Raw genomic sequence first — 27082 nt, 5'->3', positions numbered from 1 at the left:
ACAGAGGTGACAAATGTGCCAACTCTCTGATAGATGAATAGTCCTAAAATATCTTCCAACTTGTTAGGTTGTGTGATTCATGCTGCCACAGGTCTACTTCACTTGAGAGCCATGGAAAAATATTCTGGCTTTTCTCCCTCAAGTTTTCCTTTGATTTCCAGCAGGGCAGCACCAGGGGATTCTGAGAGAGTGCTCTACAGGGGAAGGGAGATTTGGGTAAAGGAAAATCCAGATGGGAAAAGATAGAACAGGGGTTGTGAAGGAGAGGCTGAATTTGTGAGGACAAGTATAAGGATAGCAGGGATGGAATGGATGGAAGTAGGCAACCGAGGAGGGAAGGAATAGAGAAAGATTGGTAGAGATGGGGGGATTCATGGGAGAATAACAAAGGAGGTGAGAAGGTGAAAATGAAGTAACAATATATGGAAAATAGATGAGAAGATATGGAGTGAGAGAAAGGAAGAAGTAAAGACCGATACACATGTTTATGGTCACTGGATATTATTTGCCTTATTCCTAGATGTAATTGTATTAGAAAGTAAAAGATAGGAGGGAGTGGGTGAGTGACTACTTTTATCCCTAGGAGGGAGGAAAAAACATAAAAACCTTTGAGCAACTCCTTTGTGATGGATAAGGAGAGGAAGAATTTCTTGGCAGGTGAGATTAAATGCATTCATTTTGCTGGGTCCGTTCACTCTTGTGAACATTGCATGTATGATTACACCCTTATAGAATACTTAGTACAGACTGCTGAAAAGCAATTATCTCTGCAGAGCTCCCAAGACCCTGCTGAGAGATGTCCATTATAAAACATTTTTCCATAGCAAGAGAAAAGCTATAAATCCTACTGAGCCCCTGAAACCCTTAGAGACAACCCCACACCACCTCTTAACCATCATCACATTTCATAGCTTAGGGATAAGCATAGAACATTTTGTTTCAAGAGAGAGAAGACTTATTAAAATCACTTTATGGGTAGTGATTCTTTGCAGTGAGGCAGGTGGTTCCAGGAAGCAGTCGGTTTTGGTATTTTTCTACCTCTGTCGAGTTAAATTCTGTAATTTTTAAAACAATTACTCTTCTCAACTTGAAAAAGATCTTTTTCTTTTAGACCTTAGAGATCTGTTCAAGAAACAATCAACTAATACCTACCTGTTTATATAAATGATGAGAAAATCTCGTATTATTCATACCCCATAGTTTTGGGGGGAAAATCAGATATCAAGAGAAGCCCTGCCATTACTGACTCAACAAGGCGGGTATCTCAATCACATGTGTCCTTTAAAGCTCCTCTGGACCGTGCCAGGGCTGAGCAGAGACCCCAAGCCCCAGGCTGCATGAAGGAGGAAAAGGTTTTGGGCAGGCTGTGTTGCGAGCAGGCTGCGCACCCCCTTCGTTCTCTTGGTACCTGGTTGCCATCTGATACAACGGAGTTAGGTGAAAACAGACCTCATGCTGCTCAGTGATTACGGACCTCAGCAGGATATTCAGGTACACATCGAGAACCACTACCAAAACAAAAAAAACAGGCCTTCTTGAGAACAGGGAAGCAGCAGCCTGCAGGCAAGCAGCATGCACAATAGGGGAGATTTAAAAAACCAACAAACCGGTGTTCAAGTTTTCTGTTTGTTCACATCAGAAATACCCACAGTTATATATCCAAGGAGCTGCCAAAAGCAGCAGGGACCACCTCACTCTTGGCCAAGGACCCAAGATATTTTGGAACTATAAACCAATATACTAACTTAAAACTGATAGAGGTCACAAAGTAAAGCAAAACAAATTGACTCAATAATAAGTATTTTTATATTACAATTCAGGCAGAATTTGGTGGATGCTTTTCAGGGGAAAAAAACATCCATGCCTATTTTGACCGATAAAACTATTATGTTTCTGGTTGTTTCCAGTGTGAGTAACTAATCAAAGGCTGGAAAACACTCCAGACTGACGGTAGACCCCAGCAAGAAGGAATTTGCACATGGTACGCTTTCTGTTTCTCAAAGTAGAGAATAGTTTCTCTCTACAATGGCAAAATACATAAAGAAATTACAGAAAACAAAGCTAACAAAGCATGGTTTGGAGGCACTGAACTCTCACAGTAGCTTAGAAATCAGATTCTGTGTTTCAATAAAAAGCTTCATCTTAATAAAATTATGCACTTCGCATAAGGTTTTAGAGTAGGCAGCATCCAGTTCAAGAAACCCATAATGCACAGGTTTGAAATGCCCCATAACGGGATTTGGGCACTTTTTACCTTAAAATAAGGATATTCAACCAATGGCAATGAGTTGGATTCAGTCCACCAGACCAAATATCTGACCTGTCACCAGCTCTTTAGCCACATCTGAGAGCTGATTTAATTATTCTGGCAGCCCGCTATTGAAATTGTATCTCCTGAGCCTCCCACAGCCTCCTCCTTGTCACGCAGCTAGAAGGGCGCCCATGGTTTGGCCGTTATACCGGGCACATGCACCGTACACGCATGACGGCACAAGCAGAGTCTGGCTTGTTTTGACGCTGGGATGGAGCAAAGCACCTCCGTCCGGCTGGGGCTGCGTGGCAGCAGGGGTGAGGGGGCATCCCTGCTTCTCCCCCAGCCTCCTCCCCTGCCGATGGACCCACGCGTGGTCACGTGGTGAAGAAGAACGTAAAGCCCTTGCAGGCCTCCTCAGGGAAAAGTGTTAATCATCACTGCCTTAAAAGATCGTTTTATGGGTCCTATGGGTCCTTACAGTGAGGAGACTTTTTCTAACGCTTTGCTTGAATTTTCACTCTGCCAGATATGCAGTACTAACATCAGTTACCTTACCTTTTCTTTTTAGCAATTTCTCTTCCTCCCTCATTATACTCCGACTTCAGTAATGGTGATTTTTTTCAAGGCACTTACGGGAAGTACAGTCAGTCAGCTTACTTGATTGCATGAGCATTCCTAAAGCTCTCATTTCAAACATAAAAGGTGCTTAACATTATGGAACATCTTCCATAGCAACACACCATTATGGGAATTTAGAAAAGTTGTGGCTTTTTATTTATTTTTATTTAAAAAAACTAAAAAAGAAATCAGGTTGCTTATAAAGTATCCTGAACAAAACCTTTATGAAGGTGCAAATAGTAAGCTAAAACATCAGTGTAAACAAGTATATCACTCTGCTTGTCTTTACAGTCCTAAGTATTTTATCTTTCAAATCATCACTCTAGCAATGACACACTATACATTGTTATACTAGAATAACATTATTTGTACATATAGAAAACCTTTCAATGAAAATGAGACCACTAATTGTTGATACACATTAATTTATTCATGCTAAATGCTGAATTCACAAATTAAAAAAAAAAGTACAAGTTTATACCCAGTGGTGCACAGAAACCGTCACAAAACGCCCTTGAAGGCTTCTCCTTGTGGGAGCTCACTGCTCTTTTATAGAAGAAAGAAAGGATAGAAGCATGAACTGGAGTTCAATATTACAAAGATTCAGATTAAAAAAAAAGACAAAATAGTAATATCTGAAATAAAACAAGTCTAGTGACAACACATCCTTCTCTGACTACAAATATGCACTCAGTTTTCATTTGTCCGAGCTAATTCAGTACTTAATCAAAGCCATTGTATAATGATACATTCCTATGAGAAAAACGTCTGGAAGTGGTAGGCTGGGATTTCCCTGCTAATATCAGAAAGTAAAATAGAGTTTAAAAGGCTAAAGTAATTAAGGGATGCAGAGCTCAGGGATTTGAGATTGAGGCAGGAGGTTTCAAGATGCTTCAGACTTGGTTCTCTTCAGTGGTTTCGTACATCAGACATGTTCATTAGGAAGGAGCGTGGGCAGGTTTCCATTTAAAACCAATCTCACGGGCAAAGGCTCTTCGGAGCTGAGTGAGCTCTCCCAGCACAACTGAACTGGCAGCCTGATGACATTGACTGGAGGAAGAATTTGACTGAGTTCAACCTCATCAGCTTGGATTATGCTGGTAAAACCAAGGGAAGTTTTTGACCAGATGGACCATACTGTCTCTCCTCATGTTCAGCTTTTTGAGATGATCTGTTCATCTGCTTATGGCCTCCACTGTGATGTGGTCAAACTCCAGCAGTTCTGGACAGACACAAGCAGAAGCTAATTTTGGCCAGCTGTTACCTGGACAGGGCCAGATCTAGCAAGTCGTTAAAGCTTATCTTTCCCTTCAAGCAGATGACTGAAGCAATTGACTTTACCTGCAGGAGCTGCTTAGGCAAATTTTGGAGTACTTGTGTGAGCCTGGACACTAGGCTAAATCCCTATCAGCACTTCAAAGCCAAACTGATCTGAGATATTGAGCAAGTAATCATAAAAAAGTATTAGAAATTCTAACTTAAACGAAGGTGCAATACTGCCTTCATAGCCCTTTACAAAGAAAAGAAAATTATACCTTTGCTGCATATTAGAAAATGTTATCTTACATATTATTGCTATTGTAGGACATGATTAAAGGAAACACTTCAGAAAATTACAGTATAACATCTTCTGATCTACAGATGACTTTGTCAAAACTGGTTCTGTCATTGTGAAATGCATCTGCTTCATTTAGGAAAAACAATACAAAAGTGAAATGTAATTTTCCAACAGCATGAAATTGTTTATAGAATATTGATATAGATCTTTATTATTACTTTGCAGTAGAAACCATGTAGTCTTTGCTCAGGCAACACTTCCCCTGAAGCCAGTTTTGTTAACAGCGACTTTGTCTTCAGTCAGGGTTCAAGTCCGTTGACTGTGTAGGGGATGTTGGATCTGGGTCTGTATAAAGAGAGTCTAGAGCTGTTGTCATTCTCAAGCTATAGGCCATCCAGGAGGGGAAAAATGTAACATCTGTGGAATAACAGCAGGCATGAAGAATGTCTTTATTTTTCTTTGCTTTATTTAGGAAACAATGATGGATCATGCACTGCGTACAATCTCATATATTGCTGATATTGGTAACATTGTAGTTTTAATGGCGCGACGCCGCATGCCAAGGTCAGCTTCTCAAGACTGTATTGAAACAACACCTGGTGCTCAGGAGGGAAAGAAGCAGTACAAAATGATATGCCACGTCTTTGAATCAGAGGATGTAAGTAAATTGAATTAAATTCTATTTAAACAATGGATGTCATTTAGAGAATCTCTGAAATTACATTTGATCTGTTGAATGCACTTTTGCTGTCAATAATTTTTTCTGATAGAAGCTATAGCTAATCTGTGCAAGGACTGGCCAGTTGTTTGTCACTATTCATATCTGTGTTTTCTGTCTCCATCAATCATTTGTGTTTCCTTCTCAGCCTCAAAATATGTACTCTTTTTTCTCATCTGACTTTGCTTTTCCAGAGTCATTTGTGTTCTTTCAACAATGTTTCCCCAAATATTTTAGGGGTTAATTATTTGGATGTGTTTGAAAGTCCATGGTCATCTGTGGCCAGAATTAATATACTGTGTATCAAATTGATCATCCTGGATTGTATCCTGTATTCCAGCTGCTTGGTACACAATGACACACATATTTCTCCGGACAGCCAGCAATGAGGTGGAACCAGTTAGGTCCTCTTTCAAACTGAAGCTAAGTTGCTGAGATCATCTTCTACCAACTTGGTAGCAGACCTGGCACAAGGTTGCCATTTACCCATTTATTCCCTTATGGCTTACTTACCTGTGGTAGGTACATGCACTGTGGGACTTGCTCCTTTGATGTTTAAGAACATATCCAGCCACTGTTTTTTCATTTTTCTTTTTTACCTCTAGCAAAGATTATGAATTATAGTTTTTGTACAAATGCAATGGAGCTAAGAAAGTTTAGTTCTCTGTATTTATAGAAATTTTTCTTCACCACCACAAGAATTTAGCAATTTTTAAATAAAAGGCTAGAATGTGTAGGAAGAACTACAACTACTCTTTCAAAACAACAGCTGTACAAGAGAAGGCATTGTTTCAGTCATCTTGTGCCATAACACACTCTGAAAATGCAGTACCATATTAGCTCTAAAACACTCTCCATTAAGATTCCCTTTGAAAAGAAAGGGCGTGACCACTTCCGAATTCACGTTCTGATTTTCAGTTGCATCAGAAATGGAAAAGATGAATGAGCTTGGAGCCACAGTAGAATAGGATTGCAGCTGCAGTGGTTGCAGAGTTGTTCTGCATGGCTCTGCTCCACCCTCTTTCCTGTGGGAAGCGCTGGCCTGCCATGCCCTTACCTCTTGTGGCTGAGGAAGGTGAACTTGCTTTGCTGCTGTTGTCTCTCCAGGTTTGCTTTTGTGGCTGAATAGAAGATACGTGTGTCTAAAATAAAATCTATGTGTGTGGAAACCTGGAAACTTCAACCCAACCTAAAACATGTATGGAAAAAAATATCAAGCTAGTAAAACTGAAAAAACCAAGACAATTGAGATACTATTATGAGTAATAGGCAGAACTTAGCATTTCTGACCATCATTATATAGAACAGCTTTAAATATAATTTCTGTAATAACATATTAAAAAAAAATTATCTAGTTCTTTTGTTCAGGCAGTTGTACCTTACAGGTTGCTTATTTTGTGAGCTAAGCAATCATTTTCATTATTTTAAAGCACTTAGGTCTGTAAATGAGAAATGGCGTGTCTGAAGTTTAGAGCACTAGGCTGGGACTGTTTGCAGACCTGCTCTTCTGCTCAGCTCTGCCCCTGCTTTGCTGGCGTGACCTTTTCAGACAACTTAATGACACTATCTTTAAGTTGCACACAATGCTGAAGACTTTCAAAAAATTCATAAAACCCTGGAGATATAGATGAAAGGCATGGAAACTGTGTGTTACAGAGTAGAAGATGACATCTAAACAACTTGGTTTTGAGAATGTGGAATGGAGAGTTAATAGAGGGGAAAGCAACTAACTACAAAGCAATTACACTGGAGACAGAAAACAGCAAAAAGGAGTTGATGAGGACTGGTGACACTCTTTAGTAATTCTGTGATGTAAAAATATTCTTGATGACTTCTGTACGGTTGATATTCAAACCACTTGGTATATTGATTATACATTGATTAAAAAGTTGAGAAGATGTATTAAAATATGAAGGAATTTTATGGGACTGGTTAGGCTACTTATATCTTGATTGTCTAGAATTGTTTTCAGGTCATACAGATTGATACTTTTGTTTGTTTCAGCACAAATGAAATAAGAAAACAACCTAAAAGAAAAGTGAATTATCTTCTCAGTGGATTGTGAAAAGAAAGGGTTAGATGATACAGCGTTGTCCAGAGTAACAGTGTGCATTCATAACCGCACTCCCCATGTATCTGAGAAAGTGCTGCATTTCCAGGTTTTTTTTAGTTTTGATTACTGTTATTTTTAGAGAGTTACATTGCAGGATACAACTAACTCCTTTTCAGATCATTGGGGTTACTCATGTTCCCTGATGACGGAATACAGTTCCTGGAAAGCACAAGTACACGAAACTGAACTTGGCATTCTCCTGTGACCTGCAGTGGACTTGGAATAGGGAAACAAGAAATTGCCGGTGGGGGGAAAAAAAAAGAGTTGAATATAAATCCTCACCTCTGTGGCTGTTTCTCTGTATTCCAGTGCCATCTAGTGGAACTAGAAAATAAATTTTATGACAAAGTTCAAGAACTCAGTTAGTTAACTTTTGCAGTGCACTGAATGTGCAAAGTGGTAAGTATTGTTATGATGACTGTTACCTGTCATTTTATGTCTAATGCCTATGTACTCCTGATGCATCCCAACATCAATCACTGTTAATGTTTACTCTCACGGCCCACTGTAATAGGAAGTTACATTACGTTACATACTGTAGGAAAATGCATGCCCAGATAAATGCTCCCCAAATCAACAAAGACACGGAAGATTTTGAAGAGTCGTGCTTACCATGGACAAGCTGTAGTCGAGACTCTGCCCATGTGCTTGAAAGCATCCCTGATCCTGCTAGTCAAGAGGCGTTAATGCGAGTAGCTGTTGTAGGTGTGCAGTGGGTGGCTAAGGGCTATTCCCGTTTTGCCAGGACTATGAGACGTGTAATAGCAGTAATGGGAGAGCAGATGGTTTTGTCGAAGCAGTGCTTGCAGCACTATAAAACAGAGATGGTGAAGCAGCAGGTGAGAAGGCAACCCAAATCAATGGTGCATACATGTCCATGAAGGCACGTGCAAGCAGGGCAGCGGTTCTCTCATCACTTGTGCAAATCTACAGTGGTCAGAAGTGGAGTCTGCGACAGTCTCTTCCCTAAGGGCTAGTTGGTACTGGTACAAAGCCAGTGCTCTCCACTGTCTATTGGAACGAGTGCATAAATGGCATATGGTTGCATGCTACTCCAATGGGCTGATGAAAGGGGATCAGCAGTTTTTTTAAATGGAGCTTGCAGTTCGTTTTTGGATACAAGGGTTGCTTTCCACACAACTGACCTTAAGTGACTTTCTACTCATACTACCTTAGCAACTTTGTACTATCCTTTATTTTCACTGTCTTTAAACCTGTATCTCTCTTGAGGCTTCAGTGGTAATCTCAGCACCAGACCTTTCTCTGAGCTGTCTTTTGTTTCACGTTACAGGCACAGCTGATAGCTCAGTCCATAGGTCAGGCTTTCAGTGTGGCTTACCAAGAGTTTTTAAGAGCCAATGGAATTAACCCAGAGGATCTCAGTCAGAAAGAGTACAGTGACATCATCAATACCCAGGAGATGTACAACGATGATCTCATACACTTTTCCAATTCAGAAAACTGCAAAGAGGTAAATTAGTTTCTGAATTTTCATTTCATATTGATCCATTTTTTCAGAGAAATGTAGTTCTTGTGGAAATATAACTGCATTTTAAGGATGGTTTTTACATCCCAGGTGCATTGTTTTATCAGTGCTCTGCTACTAAAATCAGCTTTATAAGCTTTTAGAATTTATTCTTTTTGTTTTCAGGTTTTTTCTGCTTCCTTTGATCAAAACAGTAATAAAGTACATTTACATCTGACATAAATAAGCTTCGCACTATTCGCAGTACACTGTGTGAGGTGTTTCTGTGGCAATTTTTACGATGGCAGTCCATTTTAATGCACATTGCAAGTGATGTCTTACTTGATAGATGCAAGGACTGTGAGTCCAGAATGCTGTGGCATGGGGCAGACTTATTTCTCTTCCCTTAGTAGGACGCCAGGGAAGCTGCCACATGAAACATATCACGCGATCATGATGTACGAAAAGGCAAGAACAAGTGCCTCACTTTACATAAGTGTAACTATTTACATTTATAAACAGCCATATATGTCACACTTTACATTTCATCCAAAAAAGCATTGTAATACTGAGCACTGCAGACCAGGGTGCGGTACCCGTAGTTGTTCTGCTGTTCTTACTGGTACTTCCCATATTGTTTCAGTGCGATGGGGATTTGGTCCATGTACTAAAGGTCAGAGTTTCCTGGCTGAGTCCTAAAGCGATCTTACTTTGAGATAAAGGGCAAATTGTTTAATCCTTCAGTCACAGCTCTCCTACTTATTTTTTCTGGCCTTACTGATTCTTGTGCAGCTGTGTGTGCTCTGGGGAACAGAGTGTTTTTCACTTATAGCTGCAGATAGTAAAGTTATGATTTGATGGGTAGTTTTGTCTGTAATTTGTCTGTAGCCATTAGGTATCAATAAACTGTTTTCACATCCATATAGCTGTGACAAAAATATTTCTCTTCTGGCCCACAAGGGAAAATTCAATTGGACAAATCTTGGTTTGGCTTATAATCAGAACTGACAGATACAAATATATAATGTTTCAAAGTGATTGAGGTCATTATTTTTGTGTCACCTTTGTTTCAACCTGATTTATGAATGTGTTTGAATAATGACAGAGTTGTGGCATACTGATTGGTTCAAAGCCTTGATAGATACCATCAATGAAAGTCAGATGGCCTTTGTGGTTTCTGTAAGCAGGGATGTCCCTATCCCTTTTTAACCTGAAGGCTGATCTTACTACAGCAGTTCTGTTTTGCTAAATAGTCCTTGTATACTGCAGGTAGTTCAGTCGCAACATTTTCCATTTGGGAGAAAATAATTCCCAGTATTTTGCTAAAGGATATACTTACCCTGTGCTCCAAGCACCGTCTTAGCCACAAAATGTTACAGCTTCCCCTGTATAAGAAGGATTAATACTTCTTTGACATTCATTCAGTTGACAAATTACATTAAACATATTCAGTTCCACCATTTTCTATGAAGTTAGCCAATTTGCTGGTTTTTTGCATATCGTAAGGGCCTATATAGACCTTCAAAAAACAAGTGGAAGATACTGCTGAAAAGAAACAGGTAAGTTTTCCACAGTTTTAACAGCCTTTTGAAGTAATGCTACTACCTAATAGGAAAGAATGGAATTCTTTTTGTAAGTTATAGATCTTATTCAGGAACAACTGAGATGCTAATGCTCAAATTTAGATGAATTGAAGCAAAAAAACACCTTTTTTTTTTTTTTTTTTTTTTTTTCCAGCTCCAGCTAGAAAAACAGAAGGGAGAAATTCTTGGGGTAGTGATTGTGGAGTCTGGATGGGGATCCATTCTACCCACTGTTATCCTGGCTAACATGATGAATGGAGGCCCTGCAGCCCGTTCAGGAAAACTAAGCATTGGAGATCAAATTATGTCCATTAATGGGACCAGTTTAGTTGGTCTTCCTCTTGCAACATGCCAAGGGATCATAAAGGTACCCCAAATTTACAACTACATACTGTAGATTGTAAACCAGCAGAGAGATGATATTCTGTCAAGTGACCAGGCAAATTTCCAGCAGATATGATTTTCATATCACTATGAAAAACATGTAAACTCTCATTAACAGAAAGTAGAATTAGAAATACAGGTTCAGGGATGATAATGAATCAAAATTTAGAGCTGGAAAATTTGGCTACAGCACTGTTACTGGACTATAAACAAGGTGAGGTGTCAAAAAGCTGCCCAAAGTCAGTTACTTCGGGCAGCTAGCTATCTTCAAAGTTTTAGGCTTCCCCACAACCTCCAAATTAAAATCTGAGGATTAAAATCTACTCTGCTTCTTTTGGGATCCATGTAGGTGAAAGCGATGGAGGCCGAATGAGGAGCTGGTAGACTGCAGCCTCCAGATGAAGTGAGTTGATGAAGGTTCCCCAGACATGAGGGAACCTCAGGATACATCAACTTCAGTCACTGAGACTAGTGTCAGTTCATACTTACCAAGAGCAGCAGCAGGAGACTAATTAGCCAGATTTTGGTGGAGAAAAGCGTTAGTCAGGTTTGGCCTTTCTTGAATTGAAAGTTAGTGTAGTAATTAAAGGCAGGGAGTTTGTTATGTTTTGTTGGACCATACACTAACGTTAGTGAGACAAAGAGGTGTATCTCTAAGTTAACACCACTATTAATCGTAGCTGTTATTTCCCAGATCAGCTGCTTTATGGTCTTGCAGTTAGGAAACCACTAGTGAAAGAGCAGATTAAGATCTGTTTCAGAAATATTAACTTCTGGGATATCTTACAGGGTCTCAAGAATCAGACACAAGTGAAACTGAACATTGTTAGCTGTCCTCCAGTCACTACTGTCCTCATAAAACGGCCGGACTTAAAATACCAGCTGGGCTTCAGCGTACAGAATGGAATTGTAAGTTTCTGTGTGTGGTAACTGCAGATTTGTTTCTTTTTTTGAGTAAGAAACACACTGAAATATTGAAAATTCTTTGCACATGTCTTCTGTGCATTTTGAGAACTCGTTCTTCCCGGTTAGCAGTGTAAGCTTGCAGGGCCTGCTGTCAATAGATCCCCTAATGTTACATACATACATCAAGGATATGTTCACATATAGACATAAACCTGTTTGCTGAAAGTTATAATCAACTTTGATGATTTTTTGTTTGTTTGTGGAGGGTGTCTGTCAATTGTTTCTAGTGGCTACAGCCTTCACAGCCACTCCTCTCTCCCTGGAGCTTCTGCTCCATATCTAAAACTTTATTTGTTAGCTAAGGCCTTTATGCTATGCTTTACTTTCTAGGAGGTCAGTTTATGTTGACATATACCCACAGTTCACAACCTCAGTTTTCATACTCTGAACCATTCATGAATCAAAACCTTGTAATCAAATCTCTGTACAGTGAATTGCAAATGGAGAGCACTAGGAGAACATATACTGCCATTCTTGAGAGACTTTTCTTACATAATACAAGATTTATAATACAGATTGTCTAGTGCAATGGATCAATTCTAATAAATGTGTAACTGTCAACTAATGTGTCAGAGTTGCCAGGAGCAGCAGTTATACTGAAACAGGCATCTGCAATTACAGCATTCTCATCTTAGCTCTGATCCTGTTTCTCTATTTTTAAATATCAGCACATACTCAGTAAGATTCTAATTTTTCTTCCTCTTTACAGAATTCATTTAGCTTACACAGTAGTGGGTAACATCCTGGAAAGCAGGCAGGGGAAAGCAATTGTGTCCTTCCATGGCTAAAGCTAAGCCCTTCTTATTCCAGTAATTATATAGGCTGTGCCCTTTCTCAGGGATCCCTTCTCTATGCGCTGCAGTTTCCCCACTAATAATAACAGCAAGAAGGAGAGTGAATGTGACAGCTAAAACTTACCCAGTGCAGCTCAGGGTCTTCCACTCCTGGTTCTTCCTTCTCAAGCCATTTACTTTTCCAAAGCAAACCCTCTGGACAACACTAGCTCCGGTAGCCACCTGGCCTTTTCTGGGGCTGGTATTGGCATTAGAGTCTGTCTGTAGCGCAGGACCATCACCATCTCCTCTTCCTCCAGTCTAGGGAAAAAAAATAATCAGCCTACCTATGGAGAAAACTACATCACGAAAGGACTGTGGGCTCTGGGCCCCTGTTCAGTCAAACTTGTAAATTGAAGTTGCCAGATCTCTGTCTGCCATCCTTAGAAGAGCAGCAGGTAAATCTAAAGGGCTTTAATATGGATTATGGGTCTTAATGAGCTTTAGGCAACAGATGGCTCATTAGCAGATTCTCAGCTCTGCTAGTCATCTCTAAGTTATTCTTGTACCTGAGTTTTAAGTGTTCCTACTAAAGATTACATTGGGGTCGCAGCAGAGATTGGTATGAAGAATGCTGTTACAAGCCTTTGTCCAGCTGGACTCTGCAGCGATGCCTGCCCCAGGCTGACATCCTTTAGAAGCATAGGTGTAAAGTATTTGTCACACATGTTTGGGATTAATGGTCTCACATTTGAGTAGATAAGGTTTTGTAAAAATATGGAAAAATGAAGTGTGTGTATTTCTGTGAAATCTAGTTCCTTCTTTGCCTGTCCTTAATCTGCTTTCCCCTACACATATGTATGTATTAGTGCATAGGTGTTAGTGCTGTCAGTGTTAGCAAATCCCAAGTGTTAGTATAAAAATGATGAATGGGATGGGATCTGTTTTTTTCAAGATCTCACAGAGGATGCCCAGGGCAGCATGTAACAGTGTGTGAGGCCCTGATTTATTTGCTAGTTGCTATCCTTTGTAACTGTACTACGTCCAGCTGATGCAGGGATAAGAAAAAGAAAATATATTCAAGGAACAATGAGCAAAACTATGGTGTTTATCTGCTCATTTAGGAGGCCCTTCTCAGTATTGTGGGGTAGGGGTGGGTCAGGGTTGGGGAAAAAGATCAGACCAAGGTGGAAGGGAACAAGCAACTCATGTCCTCACATGGGCGGAGCAGTAACAGAGCCTGTGAGACTATTTATTTTGTTTCATCTTGTCCCAGCTAACCACCACCTCCTGCATCCTTAGAGCCCCAGTTCAGCAGTTTCTGCAGGCCATGGCTGTTTCCTTTCACAGTGTTTTTGCTCCATCTATTGGTCATTTGTCATATTCACCACTGGGGATGGTCTGAAGTTGTTCCAGTTAAATTAGTAACATTTAGATGACAGCCAGCATAAAGTTTACCAAGTTCAGCATAAAAATCCCTCCTGGATAACCATAAAAGAAAGCCTTGTAATACATTTCATTTATGAATAGTCTGCGGCTTGAATGTGAAAGCCAATGAAAAAAAGGGAGAAATTCACATCTTTTTTTTACACTGACAGTTAAAAATATAGACAAATCCTTCCTCAGATGCACCCTCCCTGACTTCAGTTAACATTTGACAATAAGACTCTTCACAGTACATTTCTTTGGTAGTTTGATACTTCGAATATTTTAAAAAGCAGAGTTTTCTAATTGCTAACAACTGTTATACGTTATGATGGGATTCAGAAATAATATCCTTATCCTCTGTTGGCTCAGCATTAGCACAGTGAAGAAATAACTTGCCAGAATGGGTATAATTGAATGTCTCCTACTGCTATGCCACTGTCTCGTTCTGGTACCGATTTGGTGCTCTCTCATCCGGTACCGATTTACGTGCCTCCGCTGGTGACAGTTCTGCTGTGGTTCCTTTTCACCCTGCCCATCTCATCTGTGCAGAACGTACAGCCGTGACAGCAGTGAATAGCTGCAAACAACCTGAACATGCAGAAGTACTATCTGACCTATGTTTTATTTTCATAGGGCATCAGGAAGATAACAGAGACTGGGTTGCTGCAGATCCGTGTTTTGCTTTGTGTAGTCTGTCTAGTTTATTAAATGCAAAGGTTAAGGTGGTGCTTCAGAGAGCACTGGTGGTGTGGGGACACTTTCTGGCAGCTTGCAGCTGTCCGGACAGTTGGAACCAGCTTTGGGAAGTTTTACTTAGGGAACAGCACAAACACAAGATATAATGCACAAAGTGTTAAATTCGCAGAAATTCCTCTTGCACTAAGAATACAGGTATTCTTCAGGGCTCTTGAAAGCTACTGCTGTAGTTTTTTTGCACATTTATAAAAGGAAACTGAAATTTGACTCTTAAAACATTAAGGAAAAAAATGGAATATTGTGCATATACATGAAAGAAAAGCAGCAGGAATGTTGTGTGACTGGGAGGTGAACATAAGGCACTATCAGTCATTTGTGAAAATCATTCGGACCCACTTCTTTTAAAATTATGATGCTCTTTAAATGCAAATGATCATCTCTAATATCCTGTCATCTTATTTCCTGGATTTTATGAGATCTGTTTATCACTAGTTGTATTTTTACTGCTGATAACATATCACTTTTCAGTCCAGATCTCAGAGCTCTTTACAAATGACCCTTCCTCCAAGAAGTATACCTATCCCTAGCCTAGGAGAACTCTGCCTAAAAATACAGCAAAATTAGGTAAAACTTAGTAGGTGGTCTCTAATATTCTTTCATCCTTGCCTCTACTTTTATTTAAATTGTCTAGGAGAAAAATATACAGAATTTAAAGACATACATAGTAATGCAAGAGTGAGATGAAGAGAAATCTGGTTTAATAGGTTACATTTAAGGTGTTTACTCAGAATAAAGTTAATTTGCCTTGCACTGTTTTATCCTTAATGTTTTGCTACATGACCGGCTGCTGCAATAAAGTTGATCAGAAAACTACTGAAGTTTTACATCGGATACATTGCAGCTATCTAACACATTGCAAAATATGTAACAGCTGAATGAAATTAACCCGTACAGTTTAGCTTTTTTTTTTTTTTTTTTTTTTTCTTTTTCCTCCTGTTTACACAGTAAATAGGGTATAGGCTCTTGCTTAAAAGAAGATCCAGATTAGTCATGCTTTATTTAATAATCTCATAGCTGTCACCATGTTCAACAAGCATAGCAAGCTACACAATCCTGGCTCAGCGGAATCGTATTTACTTAGCGGTACTGCGCAGCTTAAACTTGCCAGCCTAATCTGCCATGCTCCTTAGCTCCACTGGCCTGAGACAGCAGAGTCTTAAGGCTGCTTTCAGGCAGTAACTTGCAAATATAGGCGCTACGTAAAAGTCCACTTTAAGTACATGAGATCTTTACATCTGGGCTCTGTCTCTATCTTAACATGATCTGTGAGGGTAGACAGAGGCATTTATGCTCTGTGTCTGTCCCTCGCTGTACCTCATTAAAATACTTAATGCTCACAAAAAGGAAGCTGAATCCCTTCCCTGGAGAGAGATCACATTCTTGAATGAGGACAAGAGACTGCTTCCTACGTCTGAGGCTGTTAGAAAGGCTAAAATCACTGATGGTATTAAAAGCTCTTTGGGAGCCACAGAATTAAGGGTGCTCTAGAGGGACGTGCAGGCCATTATCTTTGCCTTTAGGCCAGTGGGGTGGAAGGTCACATTTTTTTGTGAAGGCTTTTACTTCAGCTGGCTGTACAGTCTGTATATTTTCTTCTATACTGTGAAAAATGTATTTACAGGGTTTCTTTGGGCACATTCTGAATCTTTGTGCTTTCAGATTACTGCATACACTCCCTAACAGTGAGCAGCAAACTTTTATTCTAACAGTGAGATAAATGAGAAGCTTTCTGTAGGAGAGTCAGGCAAAAATACATAATGCAGCTTATCTTGTCAGTTGTATGATTAGAAGGTAGACTACCTGCAGAACAGTATATTGCATGTGACTGAAATTCAAGATGTAATTCTGTGAAGGATCCTGATGGTGCCTCTAACCATAACACTGCATCAGAAGCAGTTTGTGAACCACAGTAGAACTAAGCCACTAATTATAGACCAGGTGCAGTGTCTCTCACTGCAGGCCAGAATCCTTTTTCAGAAGGCTGAAGGTGGCTTTTTATCAACAAAGAATAACTTTATATTCTTCCCTCCCTCCCTTAGACAGCCTGAACCTTGAAACAGTAAGAAGGATTTCCTTTTTCATAGCACTGTTATTTGCAGAGGAGGAATTTATAGGAAACTGATAGTGCCACACAGAAAAAATACTAGTCATCCAGACAATACTCCAGCTTCCAGCTTGGCCATCGACAGTAACTGCAGAAACAGCCATAACTGGATGCTGTTTCCTGTAGTATTCGTTTTCCTCCAACTCAGGTTTCTCCTCAGTAAACAAAAGGTAAAGGCAGCTCAGCACTGCTAAGCGCTGCTCAATTCCACAGATTCCAGCTCTATCTCACCTGCCTGATGTGCTGCATGAGTTTGGTCTTCTGAAATAATTTACAACAACTTCTATCCAGGACACAGCTGTCTAGTCTGTCAGGTAGGAGCCTGTCATAGTCCAGATACCATTGCTGAGGAAGAAACATGTTTTTAAGAAAGATCCCTTCTGCTGCACTGAGCTTCTGCCTATACACCATGCATGTCACAACCTCAGATTAACTTTAAATAACAGTGTCTGTTGGGACTATGCCTGATGACTGTAATCCTTCTTGCAGAAATATTCCACTACTGCAAGAAAGTCAAAACTTGTGCTTAGTTTCTTCCTGGTACCTGTGTCTGCCTGTGGAAACAGTGGGCTGTTCTGCTTTCTTCATCCTAAGGTCTCTGTGGTCAGCAGCACTTTAAACCTGTGGAAAAGCAGTGGCTCTGGAGTGCAGAGTGCCCTTTTCCAACTTGCAGAGGCACAGCAAACAAGTTTTCATACTTCCCTATTCAATTAATTTGCTGCAAATAGTCTGTAAAAAAATTAGAATTGGCACATTTGAGACCCTGTTGAGAAGGACAATACAGAATGTCTATATGGCATCATTCTTTGTTTCAGTTTAAGCTAGTGTTTGTACAGGAGTAAGAATTATTGATTACACTTTATCTCCATTTTTTCCACATACCTAAAAAATTTGCTGTCATAGATTTTTTCTTACTTTAGTACTTTCCATATTTCCCATTATTCAGAAGGAATAATGTGGTATTTTGCAGAAAGAGTCCAGGTGGCAGAATCAGAAATACTTAAAGATCAGTTTTCCTGTCCCAGCACTACATAAAACTTTTTTCTTTTCAGAGGAAGTAGATGTAGATTAAGTCTTCCTGGAAAAATGTGTGTGACACAGGCTACTAACATGCTATCAAAAAAATCTATCTTTATGGGTTTTAGAAGAGTTAATACAAATTTTTTGTGCAGGATGCACAAAGAGTACATGTTTAGCTATCACCAGATGCAACAGATAATCAGAGAACACAGGTTTCAGATACAATTTTAAGTTCCTATGCCCAGCTTAACTCAAAGTAATTGTTCTTAGTGCCTCTTTAAATGTCAGTACAGCTACTCCACAAAGGTCTCTCATGGGATACATGTTGTCTTCCCATATGTTTAGTCTCCTTCCACCAAGGCCTTTTCAGTAAATTAGCCTGACCCACAGGGTAAACTACAAACCAGTGATCATTCCCTAGGAGCTTGCATGACTTTTGTCCAGGTAGTACCATTTCTGTCAATAACAGAGCCTTCAGAGGGACAGTTTTTGTCTTAAAAACTTGAGAGCCCTGTATCTCTATGCATGAGCTTGAACTACATGGAGTATAACACGTTTTGATGTAATCAGGTCTAATTCATGTCCAAAGTCGCATACCTCCATACCTTGCTGGAGACAGTGCTGATGTGGTACTAACAGTTAGTTTAAAAGCGATGCAATAGTTTTAGAGATGTGACATACCTAGAAATATATTCCCACTGCAACTCTCTATCACGTGTCCTTAATGGCATCTCAGCAATAATCTCCCTGTCTCACAGGAAATACACCCAGCAAAATCACAGTCCAGCAGCTCTAATTTTTCCTGTTTTGTGTATATTGTAGGGCTATATTCTTACTAGTTAGCCACAGCTCTATGAAGAAGTTTAAATATTGTACAAGTTGAGAAGAATTAGTTAGAAAAACAAAAATTGAAGTGAAAGGTTTAATATGGAAGAGGAACTTCCCCTTGTTCTAGCTTACAAGTTCTAGAACTTGTCTTTCCTTTGAGTTCACAACGAGTTGGCAGTCAGTATCACTTTACAAAACTTGTTTCATTTTTCACTTTTCTGCCTACCTCCACGTGCACAGCTGCTGTGTCACCGTTACAGGCCTATCTGTGTTATGTACATACAAGTTCTCAGTCCATAAGAATGAAGGTAAAAATTACAATTTGCAACATTATAACCTACCTAGTATCTTCTAGAGTCACTAAAGTCTCACCTCTCATTAATATTACCTTTATCTATTAAATTCTAGTAACTGCTACAATATGACATCTCTAAACTTAAATCAACTTTGATTTCTCTTGGCAGATTTGCAGCTTGATGCGAGGTGGAATAGCTGAGAGGGGAGGGGTCAGAGTAGGACATCGTATTATTGAGATCAACGGACAAAGTGTTGTTGCAACTGCTCATGAGAAGATAGTACAAGCATTGTCTAATTCAGTGGGAGAGGTAGGAAAGCTATTAAATACTTCATCATCATCAAACAATTAAATCTGTTAAATGATTATTTACTATATATTTCAAAGAAAATCAGTGTCTTAATGAAGTATTAGAACACATCAATAAATCTGACTGGAACAGTGACAACAAAAAAATTAACAAAACATTTTTTGAACAATTGGATGTACATTCACTGTTTTTTCCACTCATTTTCAAGAGTTCCTGGCATGATTCTGAACCTTCAACTTACTGCTTGAATTAAACCAGTCAATTAAGAGAAGAAATCACTCAAGCATCTTAGCTATGAAAATGTCTCTTAGCTTATCAGTAGAGCATCTGGCATAGAAAGAAATTAATATTCAAAGAGCTGAGAGATTCAAATTGATATGTATTTTACTCCTTTCATTTTTACTGAACATTTCCCACTTACCTTGGGAATAAGTGAAGACATCTCTCCCTGGTACTTGTAGAGAAATCAGCAATGGATGAACAAGATCCTCTGGTCCCTACTGAATTTAGTGGTAGTATCATACATGACCCTGGCTAGATTTTCCACTAGCTCCTTTGCCAAAATCAGAGTTAAACTCCTTTTCCTGTGGAAAATGATACTTGAAATAGAATACAGAATATGCGCTTGCAGACAGGAACAAAGCTATAGATTTCACTAGCACCTGCATGTCTTTAGGATACCTCTTTGCTGCCCATCATCTTACTAAACATACAAGGTCAGTACAAAACTTTCTTCTGCAGCATGAAGAGACCAAGCTATGAAGGCAGCGTATGGCTTGCGAGGGTCTGTATTATCAGTTAGTAATGTTTACATTCCTCACTCACATATTCTGATAGGTTATTACAGCTATTACTACATTCTTGGTACAACTCTGATTACCTGATGTCTTTAATCCTGTTGGTCTGTAAAATCCCTCTGATGCTTGTCACGATGCTCCTTGTACAGACAACTTGACCATACTAGCCATGAGACAACCAGCTTTACCAAATTCTGGCTGCACTGAAATAATAGATGATAAAGCTCAAATTTTGTGTTCAAAAGTTCCACTCCACTTAGGAGAAAATATGTATTAAATGCCCCTCCCATAGGGGCATTTAAAGAAAATCTAATTTTAGTTAATATTGGAGTAGCAGAATGAATTTTCAGAGAGGTTTGTGTTCCCTCTTTTTGTAAGGGCTGTGGTTGGAGAAACAACAGCTAAAAATTAGCTTTTAATATCCTTAAATATCCTGTCAGTTCATGTCATTCAAAAAAACAAAACAAAACCAAACAAAAAGAAACAGGAAAAAAACATCAAACCAGCTATTCCAAACAGAGAACTTCAAACCAGAAACTTTGATAACATTCACATCTGACAGCACATTAAATGCACTTATACCATTGAGAGAGACAGATTTGGCCATATGGATTATTCTTACCTAGTAATAATTCTGTTAATTTTTGTGTAACTCAATTGACAGATTCACATGAAGACTATGCCAGCTGCCATGTTCAGGCTTCTGACTGGGCAAGAGACACCCCTGTACATCTAGCATGAGAGACTCTCTCAACAAAATAACTAAATGATTCCATCAAAGCTGAAGCCTTCGCAGCTGAAGAGAATTTTGTATTTTGTATGAATGGAAGGCTTTGAAGCTGGACCTGAGGACTCCGAAACCAGGAATGGACAGGTGTCTCTGCCTTTTCTCTCCTTCCCTTTTATTTCTTTGCCAAAAAATGATGAGAAGGATGGTCAAGGACAATAATCACTGACACAAAATCTTTGTAAAACATTTAAGTATTTTGCAACATCTTCTAAATTCTTTTCTCATAAAACTTAAAACATATTTATTTGTAACCTTTATGTGGCGTGGTGTATGTATGTCTGTCCTGTTTGATATCATGGTGAATGTGAATATCTGATGAATGAGACTGCAGGAGATGGCAAAGATAAGCAATTAGAGAAAGTTATGGCTGCCTCAAGTTAAAAAAAATTCCCAGTCCCATAAAGTGGTACAATACTGATGGCATTGCATAATTTTAAAATTGGTGCCGAATAGATGGTATTTCAGTGGATAGGAATGTGTGCAGTTAAACGTCTAGATTCTAACGTAAAGAAAACCACTGTAGTACTTGGTATTGTTATGACAAGTGTAACCTGTTTGGCAAGGTGTGAACATAAACATGTAACAAGTGTTTCATATGCTAAATAAAGAATAATTGCCACAAGATTAAAATCAAAATATTTATTTAGATACATATTTATTTTTAATGTTTGTGATTTTTATGATTTAACAGAACTATTTCACTGATAACTTATTGCACAGTTTGTGTAATGTATGTGTTGGGCTGGGGGTTTTTTGTTTTGATTTTTACATACTACCTTTTTGTTCATATTAGCTCAAAATGGGAAAGCCATGCTTACCTGTTACTGTCTTTTATAAAGCATTCTTATTCCTGAGGCAATGTGTTCTGAATGTAAATTGTTCTGACAAATGAGCTAGCACCATCAGCAGTATTAGAATGTGTGTAGATTAAAAAAAAAAAAAAAAGTAGTAGTAAAGTTGTATTCCTTATGAGATAAATGTTAATTGATGTAACTTTTTGTCTAGGTTTTTTTTTTTTTTTTGGCCAAGGCCTTGAAGAAAATACACTGTGACTTAAGAAGCCTTACCATGCAGTAACTAAAAAGCTTTAGGATGACTGTACTTCAAGGACTAATGTGTGTTGCATGCAACTGACCTTAGGAAAGAATTAACCTAGTATCACTAATAAATCAGAAATAATAAAGAAAGCTTGCTTATTTTCTTTGTTGTGTAAGTTTACGTAACAAAAAGTCCAACTAGAATATCATTTAATTCTTCATCTAAGTGCAGTTGCAAAGGTCACAGATTTCTATTCTTAAAAGGAATTCATTCCACTATCTTGAAATGAGAATTTGTGTATTGTCTATCATCAGCTTCAGAATAGATGCTTGCAATTAGCCTATCTTGTTGCCACTGGATGTCTCTGTAACTTCATATCAATACAGAAGCATGCTATGCTTAAAATACATTAAAATGGATGATTCTGTAAAACTAAAACTACCCATCCTCAGCTACATTCCTTTGTGACCTTTTCATAGGATGTCTGCCCAGCTCAGAATGACACAAATGAAACCACTATATGACTAAACCGCAAATGGAAACTGTAACACTACTGACAAGCATTGCTGCAAAAGAATTAAAACCACAAACCATCAACCTATGACAGGTTCTTTATGAGAACCTCTTGTTTAAGGCATTTCTAGTTTCCTCTGAGAGATCCGGGATGAAACTTGCACTAGAAGACATTGCTGGTAGACCTGTGTTTATGCTGGTAATCCAACTAGCGTCAATGATACTATTTTGATTTTTTAAGATCAATTTTAAATTAATCACAAATGCAGCAGAACCACAAGGACATGTTTTAGTAATATAATTGTTCAAATTACTAATTGGAAGGGAATAGCACTTCTTTTTTAAAAAACTCAAGGCTCTGCTGGATAAAAATATATGTAATTTTCTATCAGTTACCATTTGTAAGAAATTTATAAAATCTTCTTTTTGGAAATGCAGAATTTCAAAGACTTCTTTCCTGATGCATCTTTTGGTTACAATTGTCAGAATACTTAAACATCATTTTTCAATAGCATCTTCTGCTCCATTAATAAGCTCATAAGCATTCAGAACAAAGCAAAAATAAACCACACTGCATCCTTTACCAAAATTTAAAAGGGCAACACATTATAGGGAGGAGGGGGAAAGCAGTTTTAATAGGACAGATCAGTTAGCCTGGCATGACAGACATCGTTAAAATGAATCAGAATAAGCACTCTGTGTGCTTATAAATAACTTCTACATTTCTATTCAAATCAGCTGTTGCAAAAACAGAGTCCAGAAATACTTTTTATTAAAACACTGATCATAGTTAAAACACTTTGAGGTACATTAAATAAATACAACTCTTAGGTTGTACAACAGGTCTCTGGTGGTTTTGCAATGATTTTCAAGAAATGCTAGGCAGCATCAGCAGCATTTCTATAAGTACAGTGAAATATATGCATTTCTGGTTGGGAAAACATTTCTTACGAGTTTACTAATAAATCAGTAAAATTTTGCAAAATGCAGGGCTGAAATTTACATTCAGAAAAACAGATGTTCGCTTCCTGCTCTTGGAAAAAAAGTGGAATTCCAAAGGAAGACACTTTTTCCTTTTTAAGCCATCCACTACTTGTATTTCTCCCAGTCTTGGTTTCTTCCTTAATTCGCTTTGCTGGAATCACATACCTGTGAATATTATCAAAGGATGGTCTCCCGGCAAACTCCAATTAAACTGTGAGGCCTGTCCCGCTCTAAACTGCGAGCGATGTGGGCCCTACGTAAGAAGGCAACTGGAGAGCTCAGAGCACCACAGCTCTGCAGGTGAAGATCTTCTTGAAGTCGTTTTCTAGAGGTATTCACATTCTGCTGGGAACTTGTAATTACCTGTTTGAAAGCGCAGCAATGGAGAAGGAAAAATAGGGAAAAAAACAGAGTAAGAAATGTTTTCATTGAAAAGGTTCAGTCCCTGAATATTATTTAATTTATTTAATAATGGAGCTCCCTGCAAGGAGACGTGTGTTTATGCAGCCTCCCGGAGACACTCTCTCCCACCTGCCCTGTTTTCCCAAGTGGCCAGGGCTGAGCACTGGCTACTGGAAAGCGAGGTCAGGTTTGAGAGGCATCAAGCCTTGTATCTGTTACCGTAGCTATAAATCAACAAAGGGGCAAACAAATACTTGCTTCTCTATATAAGAATGGAAAAGAAACTAGTGAAAAAGGAGGCAACTCTGCCTTATAATAGACAAATATGAGTTTGAAAGAAATTAATCTATTTCTTTTAGGGGGAAGAGATGCTTCACCAGCTTTGGTGAAGGCTGAAGAGAACTAAAACCTTGCAAGCCTGGTAAGCAAACACTTTGGTTAATGGAACTGTCAATCTGCTTCACAGATCTGAATTATATAGCAATTTTAGAGACTATCCTGTGACTTCTTAAGTAGATCACTGGAACGGCTGGGACTTTCGCTGATTAAGGTTTTTTGGCTGAAAAATAACTTCACTGAAATTATTTCTTTAATGTGAAAAAGCTGTATGTATCCTTGAATCTCAGAAGCCCACACAGGGTTTCTGGTTTTATGATCTGCATAAACACTCACATTCACTTATACTATTTTGTTTTGTGAGAAATTGTTTTTTTCGTTTAAATAAAATTGTTTTCAGCTTTCTAACCTTGGGGATTTAATGACCTATAAATCTTGTAAAGCAATAAAAATGTTAAAATTTAATTCCATAATGACAGTCTGTTAAGTATGTCATGATAGCACTGCTTTTCTACTGATGTGACTGTAGAGTGAACTGATACTGTTCTGCTTCTTTGCTCTACTTCATAGTTAGCTGCAGCACTACAGCAAGCTTTTGTAAATGCAGTACAGTTCCTGCTACACATCAAACTATCTCATATGCTGTTTAACTGATATTACATCCTATTTCGAAATTCAGCAAGTTTCCCTTGTTTAAGGATCAGCAGACTAATACTGTGGAAATGTCATCTCAAAAGGGGGCAACAGCCCAAGCATGTATCCTTAATCCTCTGTCCAGCTCTGTGGAAACCCAATAGCCAGCCTGGACATGGCTAGTCAGGGCTGTTTAAGCCTGACAACATAAAAGAAACTTCACTTCTACACCTATCATTTTGATAACAATACTAGCAAAAGGTGATCCATCACCTTTCTTCTTACTAAAAAGATTTATTGTTAACTATGTATCTCTGCATATAAACACAAATTCATGTATGGAATACACTGTCCCATGTGCATAAAGAATTTGGGAATAAGAGGATGATTATCAGTATAAGAGTTCCCTGTAGATCTCCTAGGACATTATCAGTGCTGGGTCCAGCTGAAGAATTTTAAATGCATTTGTAACTGCTTCAGTGTAAAATTCACTACTGCTTGATAAATATTATTTCTTCTTATTAAACTCATGTTACCATACAAGAACATCTGTACCAACTCTCTGAACTACTTGAAACTCTAAAAACATGTAACCAAGGTATGTGTTTACCATAGCTGAACAAATCTTTAAAACATGAATGGCCTACCTGGTCTATGATATTGGCACTGAAGATGGCTTCCTCCATGTGTCTCTCATCAGACTTTATAACTGAGCGTATGCTGTTCACTACATGACGCACTTCTGGAGGGAGATTACAGTTTGAATGTTCCAAAAATTTTGCCACCAAAATTTTTGTGTCTTTATAGGCCTTAAGGTCCACTAAAGAGTGCGGTCGCTCTTTTGAGATTGTTTGCAAAGCCTTTGACTTTAAATGTAGGTCAGTTTTCCGTGTATCCCTCTGTTTTTCAGCTGGTAGGAAACTGCTCAAAGAATCCTGACAAGCAGAGGCAGCCATATGAGAACCCGAAACAGGAACTAAAAAGGGGGGAAAAAGTACCTTTCAAGTAATAGTTTTTTTAAAAAAGTAATCAAATCAAATATTGTCAACAAAAGGTTTTTAGTTTGTCATAAAATTCCTGTTTTGTCTTCAGAATAACAAAAACATGAAATTTAGGAAACATTTCAGAACAGTTAATTTTAAACAGTATAGTAGCATCAGGGGTAAGATTCCTTCACAGGAGCAAGAAAGACCATGCATAAATGAATGGTGGGTAATTAAAATACTTCATAAATAGCATACACTTTTGTTGACTCTATTTTAGACATTGCAGCTGACATTAATGACAGGGGAAGACAACGGTTACTCAATGTTACATATGTAATTTGTAATGCTTGAGCTCTCAGTGACTTTAAGGATGAAGTTCCTCTTACTTCTAAACAGGCCAAAAAAAATTATAGGCAGTGAATAATCCATGAGAGATTAGTGAAAAATAGAGAGAAAGCAAAATAGCTACGCTAAAACATGAAGTTAAATCACAGCATTTGTTTGCACACAAAAGTTGCTTCCAAAACCACGTGACTATGGCATTACAACATTACCAGGAATTCTGCCTCTCATCCACGCTCTGGTGTGGGAACCCTCCGTTCGCTCTCATCACAGTCCGCTGCGAGGTAAAGCGCAAGCCCAGTCCCCCAGATTTAAAGCCCAGTTCCCCAGATTTAGTGCAAGAAACAGGTACCTGGTAACAGGTAGGTTCAATGCGAACACATGCAAATGTGGTTCTGTCAGCATTATACATCATGCATGCATACTGTTTTAAGAAAATTTTGGAAGGAAATCGCTTGATTTTATTTCTCTGTTACAAGCTTGTTTTAATTATTTATAGAACAAGAGAAGAAAACCCATATGATCCAACTTTAGAAAACTGATCCTCACCTGTTTCTAGTGTAGCTGGAAATAATCCTGCATCTTGATGCTGGCTATATACTGGAGTCCAGGCACAATTATCACCTTTAATCAAAGAGAAACAGAGAGAGAAAAAGAGCACAACCAAACCCTGTCATCCTCTGCTGAAAGGAAATAACACTGGGATGGAAGGGAAATGGAATGGAAAATACACTGGGATCTTTTATAATCTCCTTTACGGAATGAAACTACTCAGATGAAATACTGCTTTCAAGACATCCATTCATGAAGAGAAGCTACTATACACAGAAATGTCCTTTAACCAGTTAAATAAATATGATTAGGATATTGTTCCTTGCTTGATGGTTTCCTGTTACACAAGTATCAAAGCCTGTGCATGAAGAGTAGAGAAGGCTCCCTACGTTCTAGGGGCAGACCTTCCTCTAATTCCATTAGTTTATCTTAGAAAATTGGAAAACAAGAAGGATGAAGCCCTCTTATTTCTATAAAAACTGGAGCTTTGTTCAATAACTCTGCCTCCTTTTCTATAGATTCTCATTCCTTGGAGG

General features: G+C 38.6%; 2 protein-coding genes across 9 annotated transcripts in view; one reads left to right on the top strand and one right to left on the bottom strand.

Annotated features, from left to right (window-relative positions):
- Positions 1-21956, top strand: part of APBA2 (amyloid beta precursor protein binding family A member 2) — a 112422-nt gene extending 90466 nt beyond the window's left edge. For 3 of the 5 annotated variants that reach the window (XM_064517484.1, XM_064517483.1, XM_026113336.2), the window contains 6 exons: positions 4903-5088; positions 8553-8732; positions 10464-10676; positions 11483-11602; positions 19033-19173; positions 20635-21956. In XM_064517484.1, coding sequence (XP_064373554.1) covers positions 4903-5088; positions 8553-8732; positions 10464-10676; positions 11483-11602; positions 19033-19173; positions 20635-20706 — 912 coding nt within the window. In that variant the 3' untranslated portion in view covers positions 20707-21956. The remainder of the gene's footprint in view (positions 1-4902; positions 5089-8552; positions 8733-10463; positions 10677-11482; positions 11603-19032; positions 19174-20634) is intronic. The other 2 variants (XM_064517486.1, XM_064517485.1) reach the window with 2 other exon arrangements.
- A 1110-nt stretch (positions 21957-23066) lies between these two features.
- ENTREP2 (endosomal transmembrane epsin interactor 2) overlaps positions 23067-27082 on the bottom strand; it is a 196945-nt gene continuing 192929 nt past the window's right edge. For all 4 annotated transcript variants that reach the window (XM_064517487.1, XM_064517488.1, XM_064517489.1 and 1 more), the window contains 3 exons: positions 26544-26618; positions 25314-25642; positions 23067-23658 (listed from right to left, as the gene is read on the bottom strand). In XM_064517487.1, the coding sequence (XP_064373557.1) occupies positions 23473-23658; positions 25314-25642; positions 26544-26618 (590 nt within the window). In that variant the 3' untranslated portion in view covers positions 23067-23472. The remainder of the gene's footprint in view (positions 23659-25313; positions 25643-26543; positions 26619-27082) is intronic.

Source organism: Dromaius novaehollandiae, chromosome 10 (assembly GCF_036370855.1).
Source record: "Dromaius novaehollandiae isolate bDroNov1 chromosome 10, bDroNov1.hap1, whole genome shotgun sequence".
NCBI lineage: Eukaryota > Metazoa > Chordata > Aves > Casuariiformes > Dromaiidae > Dromaius > Dromaius novaehollandiae.
The sequence above is the reverse complement of the archived record's forward strand: the minus strand, read 5'-3'. Positions and strand labels throughout refer to the sequence as shown.